This window comes from Miniopterus schreibersii (assembly GCF_964146895.1).
Source record: "Miniopterus schreibersii genome assembly, chromosome: 19".
Classification (NCBI taxonomy): domain Eukaryota; kingdom Metazoa; phylum Chordata; class Mammalia; order Chiroptera; family Miniopteridae; genus Miniopterus; species Miniopterus schreibersii.
The window spans coordinates 29,333,335-29,351,377 of NC_138119.1; the positions used below are offsets into that span (position 1 = coordinate 29,333,335).

Here is an 18,043-nt window from a genome sequence, read left to right on the forward strand (position 1 = left end):
CTGTGGGCTGCCCCCAGCAGTGAACCAAAGGGACCCTCTTCTTTCCTGTAAAGCATTGTATAGAGCTCCAGAAATCATTTTAACTGTGTGGCGCAGGGAAAAGGAAGTGAGACTTCTCGTCACCAGAGAGAGACTGGAGATCCCTGCGAGGCAGAGTGGGGATTTTTGACCTGCTCTGAAAGAGCCTGGATAGTGAGCAGATCTGGGAATCATGGTCCCAGCTTTACTGAGATCAGATGTGGGAGACCTGCATGGAGCTAACTTTGTAACCCCTCCTGCTTGGACATGAGGTGCAAGGGTGCCACATCCTTAAAAAGCAGGTTTTCTGCCTGTTTGTTAGTTTATATATTTTTATTATTGGTGGCACCCCAAGGCATCCACCTTCCTGTCTAATATTGCTGAGGCAAACCAGCAAAAGCCTGGTTTTGTGTTTGCATTGTTCAGCCAACCAGATCTGGGAAAGGAGGAGTGGAACATGCCTACCTATACTGTAAGCTAGGAGCACCACCTCCACCAGAAGAGGGGCTGGTCCACCTCACTGAAGCCCCTGATACCCCCCGCTGGGCACAGTTTGATGGGGGCAGGGACAACAGCTCACAGAAAGACATTTCAAGACTACGACTCTCAGGGAGTTTTGTTTGGGAACCAGAAGAAATGCTTAAAACCCTGTCTGGGGGCTGGGCAGGTAACGTGCTCATGAGAGTCTCTTTTGATCAATCCCACGGAGCCAAGGCCACCTAAAACTGTCCATACAGAAAAGGCAACAGGCTTAATTCAATCTGAACATTCACCAGGTTACTTTAGGGGTAACTAGAGCTGGAGAATATGGTAGAGACTGAGGAGTTGGCTTTGAAGCACAGATTCATTTCCTCGTAGTGAGTGTTAGACACTGAAATCTCTTAGTAAGAGACCCAATAGCGAAAGGTACACAAACTGGCCTGCACCCTAAAGACTGTCTTCAGAAGATGCTAGAGTAAGACCAGGCAACCAGAAGGGGGAGGCAAAGTACATGACAGGTAGAGGTGGTCCATAGAAAGCCTTAGACCAACCAGCTACATAAAGAAACCAGGAGACAAACCTACACAGCTCCTGACATTGGCTGCACTAAAGTACCTCCCAGGAGGCCCCAAATCAGATTACAATAGTGAGCCTCAGACAAAATAAGCTGCCCAGACAAAATTCACTTGGCTGGCTTTTAAAAAACAATTAACATTATTATCATCATCACTACTGTTATTATTGGATGTATTTTGTATTGCTTTGATTTTTTGTTTTTGTTATGTTCTTTTCAAGATTTCCTTGATATACTTGCTTTATTGCTTGGATATTGTTACTGTAATTATTAAGTTTATTGCTTTTCTCTATTTTTTCTTCCATATCTCTTATTAGCCTCCTTCTGTGCTCTTGCTTGACCTTTCTCTCTCTCCTTGTTCCCTTTGCATAACATTTTCCCCCTTTATTTCTACGTCTTCCTGTCTTTTCAAAACCATTTATCTATTCCTGCTATCTACCCTTATTTTTTGCTATCCCTTCTTTCATTTCACAATATTTTTCCCTTCCCCCTTTATCTCCCAGTAGCTTCTTTATTTTTTATTCTTTTACTGTTAGCAATAGTATCCATTTCTCTCTTTCTTTTTTCCTTTAGCATTTGTGTTTTCTCTTTGCTTTCCTAAATCTACTTTCTCTTGGGTTGTTTTCATTGTGATTGTGGGTTATGTTATAAGTTCTTGTGTGTTGTGTGTCAGTTTGGTTGTGTTTTATTAACCCGTCAGCACCTATAGAACAGGTGACATGACATGGTAGTGGCTGAGCCTCACAGTGAGGAAGCCTGACAGGAGAGTCCTCCTACGAACAGGTCAACAACAATCTAGACCCGACCACAAGAGGACAGCCCAAAGAACAAACAAAGGAGCACACCTAGAGTATACTGCTCAGAAATATAAGAGAAACACACCTCTGGGTCCCATTGGATATTCACTACAAAAGCCCATACCACAAGACGGGGAGACAGCAAATATATGTAAATCACCGATACAACCTCAAAGAGACAACTAAAATAAGGAGACAAAGAAACATCACCCAAACGAAAGAAAACCAAACACTGCCAGAAAAAGACCTTGATGAGATGGAGGTAAGCAAGTTATCAGAAATAAGAGTTCAGAGAAATGGTTATAAACATGTTCAAGGAAATTAGTGAGAGCCACAAGACACTTAATGGAAACGTCCAGGAACTTAGTGGGAAATACAAAGAACTTAGGGAAAGCTACATCAGCATGAAAAAACATAGATATTAGGAGTAAGAACCAGGCAGAAATGAAGAATACTATATCTAACATCAAGAATACCCTGGAAGGAATTAAAAGCAGGCTCAATGAAGCAGAGGACTGAATAAGTGAATTAGAAGATAAGGTAGGAAAACAACTCAACCAGAGCAGCAAGCAGGAAAATACTAAAAAAGCATGAGGACAGTTTAAGGGAACTGAGGGACAACATGAAACAAAACAAAATGTGCACAATAGGGATGCCAGAGGGGGAGGGAAGGAGGCAAGGGAGAGAGAACCTGTTGGAAGAAATAACGGCAGAAAACTTTTTTAAGCTGGCGAAGGAGAAAGCCTACCAAGTTCAGAAAGCACAGAGGGCACCAAACAAGAGGAACCCAAAGAGACCCACTCCAAGACACCACAATCAAAATGGCAAATGTTAAGGACAAAGAGAATATTAAGGGCTCTTAGAAGGACAAAAGTGACCAACAAGAGATGCCTATAAGGTTGTCAGAAGATTTCTCAACAGAAACACCTCAGGCCAGAAGGGATTAGCATGAAGTTTTCAAAGTAATGAAAAGCAAGAACCTGAAACCAAGACTGCTCTATACAGCAAGGCTCTCATTTAAAATGGAAGGGGAAATGAGCTTCCCAGACAAAAGAAGGATAAAGGAGCTCAGTACCACCAACCCAGCACTGCAAAAAATGCTAAAAGGACTGCTCTAAGAAGAAAAATATATTGACAGAAAGGTACATAGGCATAAAGGGGAAAAATGGAGTAAAATAAATATATATCAATAAAAACCTTAAATATAAATGGAATAAATACACCACTCAAAAGTCATAGGGTAGCTGAGTGGATAAGAAATATGACTCATATATATACTGTCTACCAGAGACCCATCTCAGAGCAAAGGATTCACACAGGCTGAAAATGAAGGGATGGAAACAAATATTCCATGAGAAATTGAAACAAAACAAACAAACCAAAAAGATGGGGTAGCAATACTTATTTCTAACAAAACAGACTTCAAAATAAAGAACATAACAAGAAACAAAGAAGGTCACTATATAATACCAAAGGCATTGATCCAGCAGAAGGATATAACCCATATAAACATATATGCCTATAATATAGGAGCACCTAAATATATAAAAATCTTGGCGGGCTATAAGACAGATATTGACAGCAATACAACCATAGAGGGGGACTTTAACATCCACTGACATCACTGGATAGATCATTCACACACAAAATCAACAAGGAAACAAAGACCTTAAAAGACACAATAGATCTAATGCATTTAATTGATATTTACAGAACATTTCAACCCAAAGCAGCAGAATATACATTCTTCTCAGGTGCACATAGAACATCCTCAAAAATAAACCACATATTAGGCCACAAAAGAAGTCTCTACAAGTCCATGAAGACTGAAATCATATCAAGCATCTTCTCAGATCACAATGGCATGGAACTAGAAATCAATCACTATTAAAAACCTAAAAAATATTCAAACACATGGAGGCTAAGTAGCATGCTATGAAACAATGAATGGTTTGCCAAAGAGATCAAGAAAGAAATAAGAAACTTCCTGAAAACAAACGAAAATAAACGGACAACAACCCAAAATCTATGGGACACAGCAAAAGCAATCCTGAGAGGAAAGTTCATAGCGTTACAAGCATATCTCAAGGAACAAGAAAAAGCTCAAACTATCTAGCACTACAACTAAAAGAATTAGAAAGAGAACAGCAAGAAAAGCCAATTGAAACTAGAATGAAGGAAATAATATAGATTAGAGCAGAAATTAATGACACAGAAACTAAAAAAAAAAAATACAAAAGATCAATGAAATCAAGGGCTTTTCCTTTGAAAAGAAAAATAAGACTGATGAACCTTTAGCCAGACTCACTCAGAAACAAAAAGAGAGGAACGAAATAAATAAAATAAAAAATGAAAATAGTGAAGCAACAAAGGACACAACAGAAATAGAAAAAAAATCCTAAGAAAACACCATGAGAAACTACATGCCAACACACTGGACAACCTGAGTGAAATGGATAAATTCCTAGAAAAATAGAACCTTCCAAAACTCAATCAGGACGAATCAGAAAATGTGAATATGCGAATAACAACTAAGGAAATTGAAGCAGTAATCAAAAAACTCCCAGCAAAAAAAATCTGGGACCAGATGGATTTACAGGAGAGTTTTACCAACCATTGAAAGAATTAACACCTAATCTACTTAAACTATTCCCTAAAATTGAAGAGGAGGGAAGACTTCCAACCTCTTTTTATGAGGCCAGTATTATCATAATTCCAAAACCAAATCAAGAAACTAAAAAAAAAAAAAAAAAAAAAATTACCAACCAATATACCTGATAAACATACATGCTAAATTCCTCAACAAAATATTAACAAATCAGATCCAGCAATACATTACAAAGTTCATACAACATGACTAAGTGAAATTTATCCCAGGGATGCAAGACTGATATAATATTCTCAAATTAACACATGTAATACTTCACATTAACAAAATGAAGGACAAAAATCATGATCACATCGATAGATGCAGAAAAAGCATTTGACAAAATCTAGTATCAATTTATGGTAAAAAATCTCAGCAAAGTGGGAATAGAGAGATCATACATCAACACAGTAAAGGTCATATAAGAAAAGCCTACAACCAACATCGTACTCAATGGACAAAAATGAAAAACATTTCCCTTTAACACAAGAATACGACAGGGTTGTCTGCTTTCACCAGTATTATTCAACACAGTACTGGAAGTCTTTGCCACAGTGATCAGACAGGAAGAAAACATAAAAGGCATCCAAATTCGAAAGGAGGAAGGAAAACTGTCATTATATGCAGATGACATGATTTTGTATATAGAAAACAATAGGATCTACCAGAAACCTACACGGTTTAATAAATGAATTTGGAAATGTAGTAGGATATGAAATTAACATCCAAAAAGCAAAAACATTATTATACATCAATAATGAAGTCTCAGAAAGAGAAACTAAAAAAAAATACCATTCGCCATTGCAACTCAAAAAAATAAGAACCAAAAAATAAACTTAATCAAGGACATGAAGACCTGGACTTCAAAAACTACAGGACATTGAAAAAATTAATAGAAAAAGATACAAAGGGGTGAAAGAATATACTATGTTCATGGATTGGAAGAATGAATATCATTAAAATGTCAACATTACCCAAAGCAATCTATAGATTCAATGCAATTCCTATTAAAATACCAATAGCATATGTCACATAATTAGAATAAATATTCCAAAGCTTTTTATGGAACTAAAACGCACACTCAGTAGCCAAAGCAATTATGAGAAAAATGAACAGAGTTGGAGGAATCACTATACCAGATATCAATCTATATTACAAAGCCATTTTAATCAAAACAGCATGGTATTGGTACAACAATAGACATATATATAGATGGAAAAGAACAGAGAACCCAGATATCAACCCATGCCATTATAGTCAGTTAATATTTCACAAGAGAGGCAAAGGCATACAATGGTGTAAAGTCAGTCTCTTCAATAAATGATGCTGGGAAAATTGGGCAGGTACATGCAAAAAAATGAAACCAGACCACCAACTTACTCCATACACAAGAATAAATTCAAAATGGATAAAAAACTAAATGTAAGTCATGAAACCATAAAAATTCTGCAAAAAATCATAGGAAGTAAAATCACAGACATGTCACATAGCGGAATTTTCATAGGATTATAGGCACAAAATAAAAATGAAAAGCTTCTGCACAGAAAAAGAAATCATTGTCAAAAGACAAAGAAACCCCAAGGTATAGAAGAACATATTTGCAAAGGATACAGATGATAAAGGGTTAATTTCCAAAATATACAAAGAACTCATACACTCAACAAGAGAGAGACAAACCACCTGATTAAAAAATGGGCAAAGGACCTGAAAGATACTTCTACAAAGAGGACATACAGATCGCCCAGAGATACATGAAAAAATGCCCAAAGTTACTAATCATCAGAGAGATGCAAATTAAAACCACAATGAAGTATCACTTCACACATGTCAGAATGGCTCTCATCAACAAACCATCAAATGAGAGAGTACTGGCAAACAGGTAAAGAAAGAAGAACCCTAGTACACTGCTGGTGAGAATGCAGACCGGTGCAGACACAATGGAAAACAGTATGGAGGTTCCTCAGAAAATTTAAAATGGAACTGCCATTTCTAGGAATATATCCAAAGAATCTTGAAACACCAATCAGAAAGAATATATGCACCCCTAAGTTCATCGCAGCACTATTTACAATAGCTAGGACCTGGAAACAGCAGAAGTCCCCATCAGTAGATGAGTGGATAAAAAAAATGTGGGACATTTATACCATGGAAAACTATGCATCTTTAAAAATGAAGGATCTCTTACCCTTTGGGACAGCACGGATCGACCTGGAGAATATTATGCTAAGCAAAATAAGCCAGTCAGAAAAAGACAAATATCACATGATGCCACTCATAGGTAGAATCAAAAGAACAGAATAAATTGACAAACAAGATTGGACCACAAGACATGGAAGCATGAAACAGTATGACAGAAACCAGAGGGAAGGCGGGAAGGAGGGAAGGAAGAAATTAACCAAAGAATTTATAAGTATATATGCACAGTCCATGGACACAGACAAAAGACAGGTTAAGGACTGGGGTGGGTGGCATTTGGGTGGAAAGGGAGAAAGGGGGGAAAATGAGGGACATCTGTAATACTGTCAACAATAAAATAAACTTTAAAAATATATAAGACTTCATGTCATATATTTTATATCAGTGAACTGAGCATTTAATAAGTTAATAGATGTCAATTATATATCAAAATTTATAACTTTAACATTATTTAAAATAGAATTTATTCTTGTTTCACTAATCAATGAATCATGCTTGGCAACAAAAGTTCTCTGACCTAGCTGTTTCAGCTGAATTACTATATTGCTATGCTATTAGAATTTCTGGATTTTTTTGGGTTAGCTTTTATTCTTCCTAGAATAGTGTAATTTCTACTTCATCCACTCCTCTTCCTTGAAATTATCTGTGGGCTTGAAAGCCTAACGAATATGAAAGAACTATTATGTAAAATAATATCATGGAGACACATCAGGTAAAGCACTAAAGGCTAAAAGAATGCAGAGGCCTCTCCTATAAGGTTAAGGATGGAAGAAAGGAGATAGATCTACTTTATCCCCAAAAACCTCTCTTTACTTACTCCCTGGATTGGTCTTATATCAGATTGATGTTAAATTTTAAATATATATATTTTTATAATTCTATCAAATAATAAAAATTATATGACTCTTTTGAAATTAAAATTATTGGGGTAAGTGGTTAATAACACTATGTAAATTTCAAGTGCACAACGTTATAATAGGACATCTGCCTGCTCTACTGTGAAGTTTAGTCTCCTTCCCTCGCCTGCCTTTAACCTCTTCATCTTCTCCCCACCACCCTTCCCTTCTGGTAACCACCATTTGGTTGTCTGGAACTGGGAGGTGGGGTTTTTTGCTGGTTTCCTTGTGTCCATGTGTTGCTTTTTGCTTTATATCCCACATGAGTGAAATCATAGCTTTAGTCCTTTCCTGGCTGACTTACTTCCTTAGCATAATCCTCTCAAGATCCGTCCATACTGTTGCAAGTGGCAATAATTAATCTTTTTAGGTCTGAGTACTATTCCACTGTATATACATACCAAGTCTTCTTTATCCAATCATCTGTTGAAGGACACTTAGGTTGTTTCCATGTCTTAGCTATTGTGAATAATGCTGCAATGAACATAGGGTTCCCTATATCTTGATAAGTGTTTTCAATTTTTTCTGGTAGATACCCAGAAGAAGGGTTGCTGGTTCATGTGTTACCTCTGTTCTTAATTTTTTCTGATGACCCTCCATACTGTTTTCCATAGTGGCTGCACCAATCTACATTCCCACCAACAGAGCATGAGGGTTCTCTCTTCTCCATATTCTCAACACTTGTTATTTCTTGTCTTTTTGATAACAGACATTTTATCAGGTGTGAAGTCGTATCTCATTGTGGTTTTGATTTGCATTTCCCTAATAACTAGTGATGTTGAGAATCTTTTAATATATTGGAAGGCCATCTGTATGTCTCCCTTGGGTAATTGTCTATTCAGGTCTTCTGCCCCTATTCTAATCAGATTTTGTTGTTGTTGAACTGTAAGAGTTCTTTATATATTTTGGAAATTAGCCCCTATCAGAGGTATCCTCTGCAAATACTTATTCCCATTCAGTTGATTGCCTGTTTTGTTGTTCTTCTTAATCCATTTTCAAGGATATTTTTTCCATTAATTTTTAGTGGGAGTGGGAAGGAGGGAGGGAGGAAGGAAGGAAGGGAGAGAGAGAAACATCAATGTGAGAGAGACACAACCACTGGTTGCCTCCTGCACACACCTGAACTGGGACCAGAGATTGAAGCTGCCACACAGGTACCTGCCCTTGACCTGGAATCAAACTCACAACCCTTCAGTGTGAGGACTGATGCTCTAACCATTGAGCCATGCTGGCCAGGGCAGTTGCCTTTTTGTCTTTTGACAGTTTCTTTTGCTGTGCAGAAGGGAGAGGGAAAGGGAGAAACATGGATGGGAGAGTGAAACATTGAACAACCGGTTGCTTGCAGCACTCCCCCTACCAGAGATCAAGCCAGCAACCCTGTCATGTGCCATCTCCAGAATAGAATAGGCAACCCTTTGGTACATGGGAGAGTGCCCAACGAACTGAGCCACACCTGACAGGGCCATATGGATCTTTGATATCAGCATACTGGATCTGGTCAGTGCTAGCTAAATTCCTGCAGTTGGGCAACCTTGCATCAGCCATGAAGTCTTGGCCAAGGCCGAATCTTCTACAAGCAGAAACTGGGACTGCTAATGCCTGTAATATGCTCATAAGGAAACTGTTAGTGTGTGAATTCCTTTTATCAGTTTGTCTGTACATTTTATTCTAATTCCATTTCATGGTTAGTCAGTGTACTATAAAGTTTTTATTCACTCTTACAATATCTTTAGCTTTTTCTTTCTTCTCAGGATTGCTTTGGCTATTCAGAGTCTTTTGTAGGCCCATAAAATTAGATAAAATTTTGTTTTATTTCTCTGAAAAATGCCATTGGAATTTTGATGGGGATTGCATTAAGTTTGTATAGTGCTTCACATATATGGCCATTTTAACAATGCTAAATCTCCTAATCCATTAACATGAAAGATAAATGAAATATCTTTCCATTTATTGGTTTTCTTCAATTTCTTTCAACAATGTACTTTTCAGTATAAAGTTCCTTCACATCCTTTGTTGACTCCTATGTATTTTATTTTGATTGTTCCAATGTAAATAGGATACTTTGCTTTATTTCTCTTTGTGATATTTTGTTGTTAATATGTAAGAATAGCCCAGGCGGGTGTGGCTCAGCAGTTGAGCATTGACCTCGGATCCAGGAGATTGCAGTTTGATTCCTGGTCAGGGCACATGCCTGGGTTGAGGGGTTGATCCCCAGTTGGGGGTGTGCAGGAAGCAGCCGATCAATGACTCTCTCATCATTGATGTCTCTCTCTCTCTCTCCATCTCTCTCCCTCTCTCTGAAATCAATGAAGACATATTTTAAAAAACCCAACATATTAAATTTTAAAAAATATATAAGAATATGATGGATTTTTGTTCACTGATATTGTATCCTGCAACTAACTGTATTTTTTCATTTTCTCTAAAAGTCTTTTGGTGGAGTCTTTAGGGTTTCCTATATAGAGAATTTTGTCATACGCAAATAGTGACAGCTTCCCTTCTTCCATCTAATTTAGATGCCTTTTAGTTCATTTTCTTGCCTATTTTCTCTGGCTAGGTATTCGAGGAATCTTTTGAATAACAGTGGTGAGAGCGGGCATCCTTGTCTTGTTCCTGATTTTACAGGAAAAGCTTTCAGTATACTGTTTCACATATACGGCCATTTTAACAATGCTAAATCTTCTAATCCATTAACATGAAATATCTTTCCATTGACTATGACATTAGCTGAGTGTCACAGCATGCCTTTATTATGTTGTGATATTTGGCTTCTCTACCCATTTTATTGTGTTTTAGTCATAAGTAGCTGTTGTATGTTGTCAAATGCCTTTTCTGCATCTTGAAGTGATCATGTGATTTTCATCTCTTGTTTTGTTAATGTGGTGCATCACATTGATTGATTTTTGAGTGTTTAATCATCCTTCCATCCTTGAAATGAACTTCACTTCATCATGATACGTGATACTTTTAATGTATAGTTGTATTTGATTTACCAGTATTTTGTTTACAATTTTTGTATTGATTCTCATTAAGGATATTGGCCTGTATATTTCTTTTTTGTGTGTTGTCCTTGACTGGTTTTGTTATGAGGAAAAAGTTGGCCTCATGAAATAAGTTTGAAAGTATTCTCTCCTCTTGAATTTTTTTTCTTTTTTTTATATTTTATTGAAATGCAAACCGAGACATTTATTTATGTCTAACATTAGGAATGGAAAGGAGGAGGGAGTGGAAAATAAAAGTACAAGTATGTATAAGCACAAGTTTAGCATTTAAGTCTCCCTGCATCTCATTTCAGAGACATTTCCCAGCAGCGGAAACAAGCCGCAGATCAGAAGATGCTGCCGGTAGTAAATTCTCTCCCTCTTTGTGGTCAAATCCAGGCGATGAAATTTTGCTTTGCCTTTTCCAAAGCAATGACCAATTAAGATGATCATTTTTCAGCATTACCCCCATCATTATTTAAAAAAACACAAAACCACAACACTCATTGATGTCCTCTGTATGGGCCTCTGGAGTTCCTGCGATGAGAAAATAATAAAATATCTTTTTCATGTCCTTGGCCTGTAGTCTCAGTTCACCGTGGTCATAGTAAACTTCCAGGCACTCGTCGTTTCCTTGCCGTGGGATCTGTAGGCTTCATGTATGGTGTGCCCTGATTATCTGCAATTCTGTGTTGTGAGCTGCACAGGGGACTCTGGTCCCCATTTGCACATTCAATTGGAACCCCTGGTGTGTTGACAAAGGAGAAGCAGGACACGGTGTGGGTGGCAGCCTTCTTTGTCTTTCTCAGGAGAGAAGGGAGCTGAGGAGTCAGAGACTCTTTCTTCTGCCTGATGCTCATGTATTGCTGTTCAGTTGCCTCTGGAATCAAGGATCGCATTCTGTCAAAGGTCGCTTCCAATCCAGTGTCCTGGATCAATCCCACCATTCAAAACCAAAATGGGATTCCCATGGTAGCAAGATGACAGTCATAACCGGAAATACGGTGCCTGGCAGGCTAGGATGGCTTGTTATCAACAGAGCTGTTCTATAGATTGCTCATTGTTTCATCAGCACAGGTACAACGATGGAACGGATTCTTTTGTTCTACACTTTTGTGTCTCCCAGAGCCTTGAATTCACTGGTGGAAGAGGTCATCCCAAACATTTATTATCCTTGTGCACGGGGCGCCCCTTCACCCAACTGCTGTTTGTTCTTGGCTGGTCCATGGTGTGGTTCAGAGTGACCTCTTCTCATTGAAAATAGCCTGTATTTGCACAGACCTGACACTGCAATCCTAAGATTTTTGGCCAGTGTCCAGTCAAGTCAATGTCAAATTATGTTTTTCTTGCAAGAGTGATCGTTGAAAAGACAGTTTTCCACTTCAAGCATTCAAATGTTTTCAAATAATAAAGTGCCTTTTCACTTATTTAGTTAGGGCCAAATGGTGACCTTTCAAAGTAACAAACATGAATATTAAAAACTGAGGTCAGCTTATGCTTAGTTATTAGTTTTGGGTGATTATGCCATTTGGAGCACATCCATCTTCTGTTTTTGTTAATGTCATAGTGGGCTTGTAGTGCCAGGCTTCATAAAAATGTCACTGGTGAGCTGTTTCTATTATAGAGGTCTTCTTGTGGTTTCAGAATCCACTTCTTGATGTCCAGGATGTTTTCCTCCAAATCAGGCCGAGGTACCAATGAGGCTCTTTGGATACATCAGCACAGCATGGTCCTCTCGATCTCTGCAGAGCTCTTTTGCACCCCACTCGGGCAAAACAGCATAATTTGAATTACTGCATTGGACTCTTCTCTAATCTTTCTGCACATGCTTTTGCCTCTAACCCATTCACCACCACGCTGTCTGTCCAGTTGCCTTGGTGAAAGGTATGCCACTGTCTTCTTAAGCATTGGTCTCGTCTCCAGACCAACCCAACCAACTTGGCACTATCTTTCTTCTGCCTGGAAATCCCTTTCTTTGGTTCTCTGTTAGGCTTGTTGTAGGCATCGGGAACAGGACCCAGGACTGGGTGTTTGACCTGTGGGGTCAGACCGGACCAGGTTCAGCAACCTTGGTACTTGGAGGTCTGGCCAGGAAAGAATTCAGAGCCAAGGCTCGAACCGTAAGAGACCATTTATTTCGTTTATCACAGAGGTAGAAAAGGTAATGCCTAGAAGAAATGAGCTTAGGAAACAAGTTATAGAAGCAAAGGAAGGGCACGTGGAAGCCAATGGCTAACAGGCCTGGGGCGGGGGGAGGAGAAGGGACAGGCATGAGAGTGCTCCCAGGAGGGACAGCTCTGGGTCCTACGTCCTGATGGTTTCACCTTAGGCCCTCTTGAATATTTTGGAAGAGTTTGAGGAGGATTGGTATTTAATCTTCTTTGAATGTGTTGCAGAATTAAACAATGAAGCCATCTGGGCCTGGACTTGTGTTTAAGGGGAAGTATTTCATTACTGCTTAAATTTCCTTACTAGTGATCCTCTACTTAGGTTTTTCAATTCTTTTATTTTTAGTTTCAGTATAGTTGGTATATAATATTTTATCGATTGTATTAGTTTTAGGTATACAATATAGATTTGAAAATGTTATACCTTACCATGAGATCATCCAACTAATTCTACCATCAACTGTCAAGGTGAAAATTTATCACAATAATATTTCCCTTCACCTTTTTCATGCATCCCCCATCCACCTCCCCTCTGGAAACCATCCCTTTATTCACTGCTTCTATGAGTCTGTTCTTGTGTTGTTTGTTTCTTTGTTTTATGTGTTTATTTAGATTCCAGATATAAGTGAAATCATGTGGTATTTGTTTTTCTCTTTTATACTTATTGAACATAACACAATACACCCTAAGTCCCTGTATGTTGTTGCAAATGGCAAGATTTCATTCTTTTTTATATTACCACAATATTCCAGTGTGTGTGTGTGTGTGTCTATATAAATTTTTTAATCATTCACGTAATTATAAACACTTACTTTGCTTTCTTATCCTGGGTATTATAAGTAATGCAGCAAGGAACATATGTGTCCATGTATTTTTTCAATTAATTGGATAAATACCCAGAATTGTAGTTTTTGGGTTGTATTGTAGACTTATTTTTACTTTTAAAGCAATATCCACAGAGTAGCCTATAATGGTGGCACCAATTTGCAATCCCACCAACAGTTCCATTGTTTCCACATCCTTGCCAACACATGCTGTTTGTTTGTTGGACTTTTGAACACAGCCATCCTTACTGGTATAATGTGGGATCTCATAGAGGTTCTGATTTTCACTGTCTTGGTCATTAGTGATATTGAGCATCTTTTCAAATGTCTGTTGGCCATAAGTATGTCTTCTTGGAGATATGTCTTTTCATGCCCTCTGCCCATTTTCTCATGAGTTGTTTAATTTTTTATTGTTAGCATTATTACACATGTTTCCCATTTTCCCCATTTAGAACCCATCTATCCAGACCCAGCCCTAAACCCCTACCACTCTGGCCCTAACCACACTGATGTCTGTGTCCATGGGATAAGCATATATGCTCTTTGGCTATTCTCTTCACCTTCTTTCATCCTGTCTGCCCCACCCACTTCCGAATTTGTTATTGTATACAATGTCAAAAGAGATTTGAATAAAATAAAAGTTATACATTGCTCTACTAAATTCATGGAAATATTTTTTTTCTTCATTTTTATTTAGTTTATTGGATTCACATTGGTTAATAAATGTATACATGTTTCAAGTGTACAAATCTATGATACATGATCTGTTTATTGCATTGTATACCCACCACCCAAAGTCAGTTCATTTTCTGTCACATATATTAGGTCCCCTTTTCCCTTTACCCCACCCCCACATCCCTCTGATAACCACCAAACTTGTCTATGTCTACGAGTTTCAGTTTTGTATCTCACATATGAGTGAAATCATATGGTTCTTAGCTTTTTCTGACTTATTTTGCTCAGCATACTATTCTAACGGTCCATCCATGTTGTCACTAATGGCCAAACTTAAGATTCACATTGCACAGAATATCAATAGTCTTAATAAAAAATTTCCTGGAGAATTTCAAAGCCTGAAAAAATACACTGGTATATAAAAATCTATATCCACCTGAGAAAATCATCACTGTAACAGTGCAATGTTCACTGTAAAATGTGTGAAAATCTTTAGAACAATAAAAATAAAAGTTTTGGGTACTTACGTGTACAGGCCTCCATGATCTTTGTCCAGGTAGCATTCTTCTGACACACAATATTGGTCGGAAGAGGAGGATCCTTAGGCACATATCCTGGGAGACACTCATGGTCTATTTCAACCCCAATATTATAAGGGGGTGTAGCATTACGCTTGGGTACCATAGAATGAAATTTCGGTGGGTCTTCACATTCATCTGGGCATAACAGAATAAGAACATGAAAGTAAATTATTTTCTTGTTTTCAACAGCCCCAGAATAAGGCCTGAGAGCAGGCAGGGAGTAGAGAATGAATGGAAAAGTCCTTGGTAAGATTGGAAGTGATTGTGCCAGGATTTTACCAAACTGTGTGCTATGCTTGTTTTAAACATCATCTCTTAGCTTTTGCTTATTTTGGGAATAAACTGAATATTCATTCAACAGTAAATTGAAGAGACAGCAGAAATACTTTTGGCTTTAAAATATATTTATAGGTATGCATCCTTTCCATTTTTTCTGAGTTCATTTCTCACTGCCCTCTCCCCTAAAAAGACTATATAGCTCTCGATCAGATTGCTCTTCCACAGTCTGAAAGGCAAACTGATGATGATTTGTCACTTCAGGCTCAGTCTCCTCTCAGGAGACAAGATCCTAAAGATCAAGGATCACGTACGTGCCTCTTTTTTCACTACACTCTGGCCAGTGGTGCTCAAGGAATGCTATGGTAAGTGCTGACTATTACACAAGCATCGTGAATTTAAGAGATCAAAATAAACATGGACTAAACTAGCTTACAATATAAAATTGGAGTAGTTAAAAAATGGTGTCACTCTAACAAGAAGCTGAGTGCCCCTGCTCCCAAGCATGGACTGCATTTTCAGCTAAAATACTGCATAGGCAGCTAGTAAAAACAAGGGAAATATAGCTGATTGGATATATTTTGACGAAGGAGCACTGAAGAAACATTGTAGAGACCGGTAGGACAGGGGAAGGTTTGGAACGAGAGAGTCCCCCCACAAAGCCCACGCTTGGTTCCAAGGCCTGACGGTTAGAGGCTGCAAAGGTCCCTCCCCTTGGTAGGGGGGACTTGTTGGGGGCATAGATATTGATCATGCTCTGTTGACAGTGGTTGTGAAAGGGGGGGAAGTCACCTAATAGGAATAGGACCATAGTTGTTTAATGATTATTCACAGTACTAACTATAGATCAGAAGTTTTACTTCCGAACCTGGGAAACTGGAGGATGTGCTGCAAGAAGAAAAACAGGGCTATAAAAAGATAAAACAAGATGAAACATGGGTGGGTCCATTGCTCACAAAAGAAAATGCAATTTGAGAACAGACAAAAAACAGAATGCACTTCGATTTTGTTGCTGTGCCTGGAGACTAACCCCTCTAGGAATTTTCCTCTGGAATACTGGCCATTCTCAGGTCCCAGGAACTGGCAGAGCTGGGTTTTAACCCCATTGAAAGTTAACTTCTTTTTTATCTGACTTTAAGATCCTGGAAAGAAACACAAGAACCACAGGCTCTGTAGCCATCCTCTCACCCCTTCTCCCCTTGAATGCAGACTTTCTTCTTTATCCCTATATAATCAGCCAGCTAGTAAGGAGAGAGCAGAGCAGATTTCATGTGCTCAAATCCTGCTGCTCTCTCCCATACTGCCAGCATTATTGGAATAAACACACATCTATGATTCAACTCTGTCTCTGCTTAATTGGCCCAAGTGGAGACAGGCAGCCCAGACCCATTGTGTCCAGTATCAGACTGGCATCAAAAGCATGGATCTCAAACCCTCAGGAGTGGAGAAGGGAAGGAGAGCCCATGCACATCGAGCAGAGGGAGCCAGGAGAGCTGTCTGCCTTTGAGGTGGGGTCCAAACCTTCCCAGTGGAAGAACACACCTAATGGCAGCAGCTTGAGCAGGAGATATTCAATCCTGGTGCTGACTGCAAGAAAGGCTGTCCCACAGTGTGTGCTTTGGAATAAAAAGGGGTCTGTGAGCTTCCCTCAGCAGTGCACTATAGGGACCACCTGCTTTCCTGTACAGCATTGTATAGAGCCCCAGAAAGCATTTTAACTGTGTGGCGCAAGGAAAGGGAAGAGAGACTTCTCACCACCAGAGAGAGACTGAAGCTGCCTGCGAGGAACAGCAGGGGTTTTGATCTGCTCTCAAGAGAGTCCGGATATTGAACAGAGATGGGAATCATGGCCCCATCTTTACTGAGATCAGCTGTGTGAGAGATCTGCATGGGGTTAACTTTGTAATCCCTTCTGCTAGGACCTGTGGTGCAAGGGTGCCACATCCTAAAGAAGCTGGTTTTCTGCCTGTTTGTTACTTTATATGTTTTATTATTGGTTGGCACCCCATGGCATCTACCTTCCTGGCTTATATTGGGGGGGCAGACCAGCAAAAGACCGGTTTTGTGTCTGCATTGTTCAGACAACAAAAACTGGGAAAGAACAGGTAGAACACGCCTACCTATACTGCAGGATAGAGCACCACCTCCACCAGAAAAAGGGTGGCCCAGCTCACTGAAGCCCCTAATACCCACTGCTGGGCACAGTTTGATGGGGAAAGGGAGAACAGCTCAAAGGGGAATATTTCAAGAGTAAGATTCTCAAGGACTATAGTCTGGGAACCAGAAGAAGTACTTAAAACCCTTTCTGGGGCCTGGGCAAGTAACGTGCTCATGAGAGTCTCTTTTGATCCATTGCACAGAGCCAAGGACACCTAAAACTGCCCATACAGAAAAGACAACAGTCTCAATTCAATCTGAACCTGCACCAGGTCATTTTAGAGGAAACTAAAACTGGAGAATATGGTAGGGACTGAGGAGTTGGCTTTGAAGCAGAGATTAATTTCCCCACAGTGAGTGCCTGACACTGAAGTCTCTTAGTAAGAGGTCCAATAGCAATAGCTATACAAGCTGACCTGCACCGTAAAAACTCTCTTCAGAAGATGCTGGAGTAAGACCAGGCAACCAGAAGGGGGAGGCAAAGTAGATGACAGGTAGAAGTGGTCCACAGAGAGCCTCAGACCAACCAGCTACATAAAGAAACCAGGAGACAAACCTACATAACTCCTGATATTGGCTCCACAAAAGTACCTCCCAGGAGGCCCCAAATCAGCATACAAAATCGTAAGCCAGAGACAAAATAATCTGCCCAGACAAAATTCACTTGGCTGGCTTTTAAAAAACAATTACCATTATTATCATCATCATTATCATTATTACTGGATGTGTTCAAGGAAATTAGTGAGAGCCACAAGACACTTAATGGAAACGTC

The 18,043-nt window shown here is 39.1% G+C and overlaps 1 protein-coding gene across 1 annotated transcript in view; it reads right to left on the reverse strand.

The window, feature by feature from the left end:
• The window catches only part of LOC308548711 (complement receptor type 1-like), a 134,266-nt gene that overhangs the window by 61,555 nt on the left and 54,668 nt on the right, over positions 1–18,043 (reverse strand). Inside the window, exon 6 of the mRNA XM_081120666.1 lies at positions 14,784–14,972. Coding sequence (XP_080976792.1) covers positions 14,784–14,972 — 189 coding nt within the window. The remainder of the gene's footprint in view (positions 1–14,783; positions 14,973–18,043) is intronic.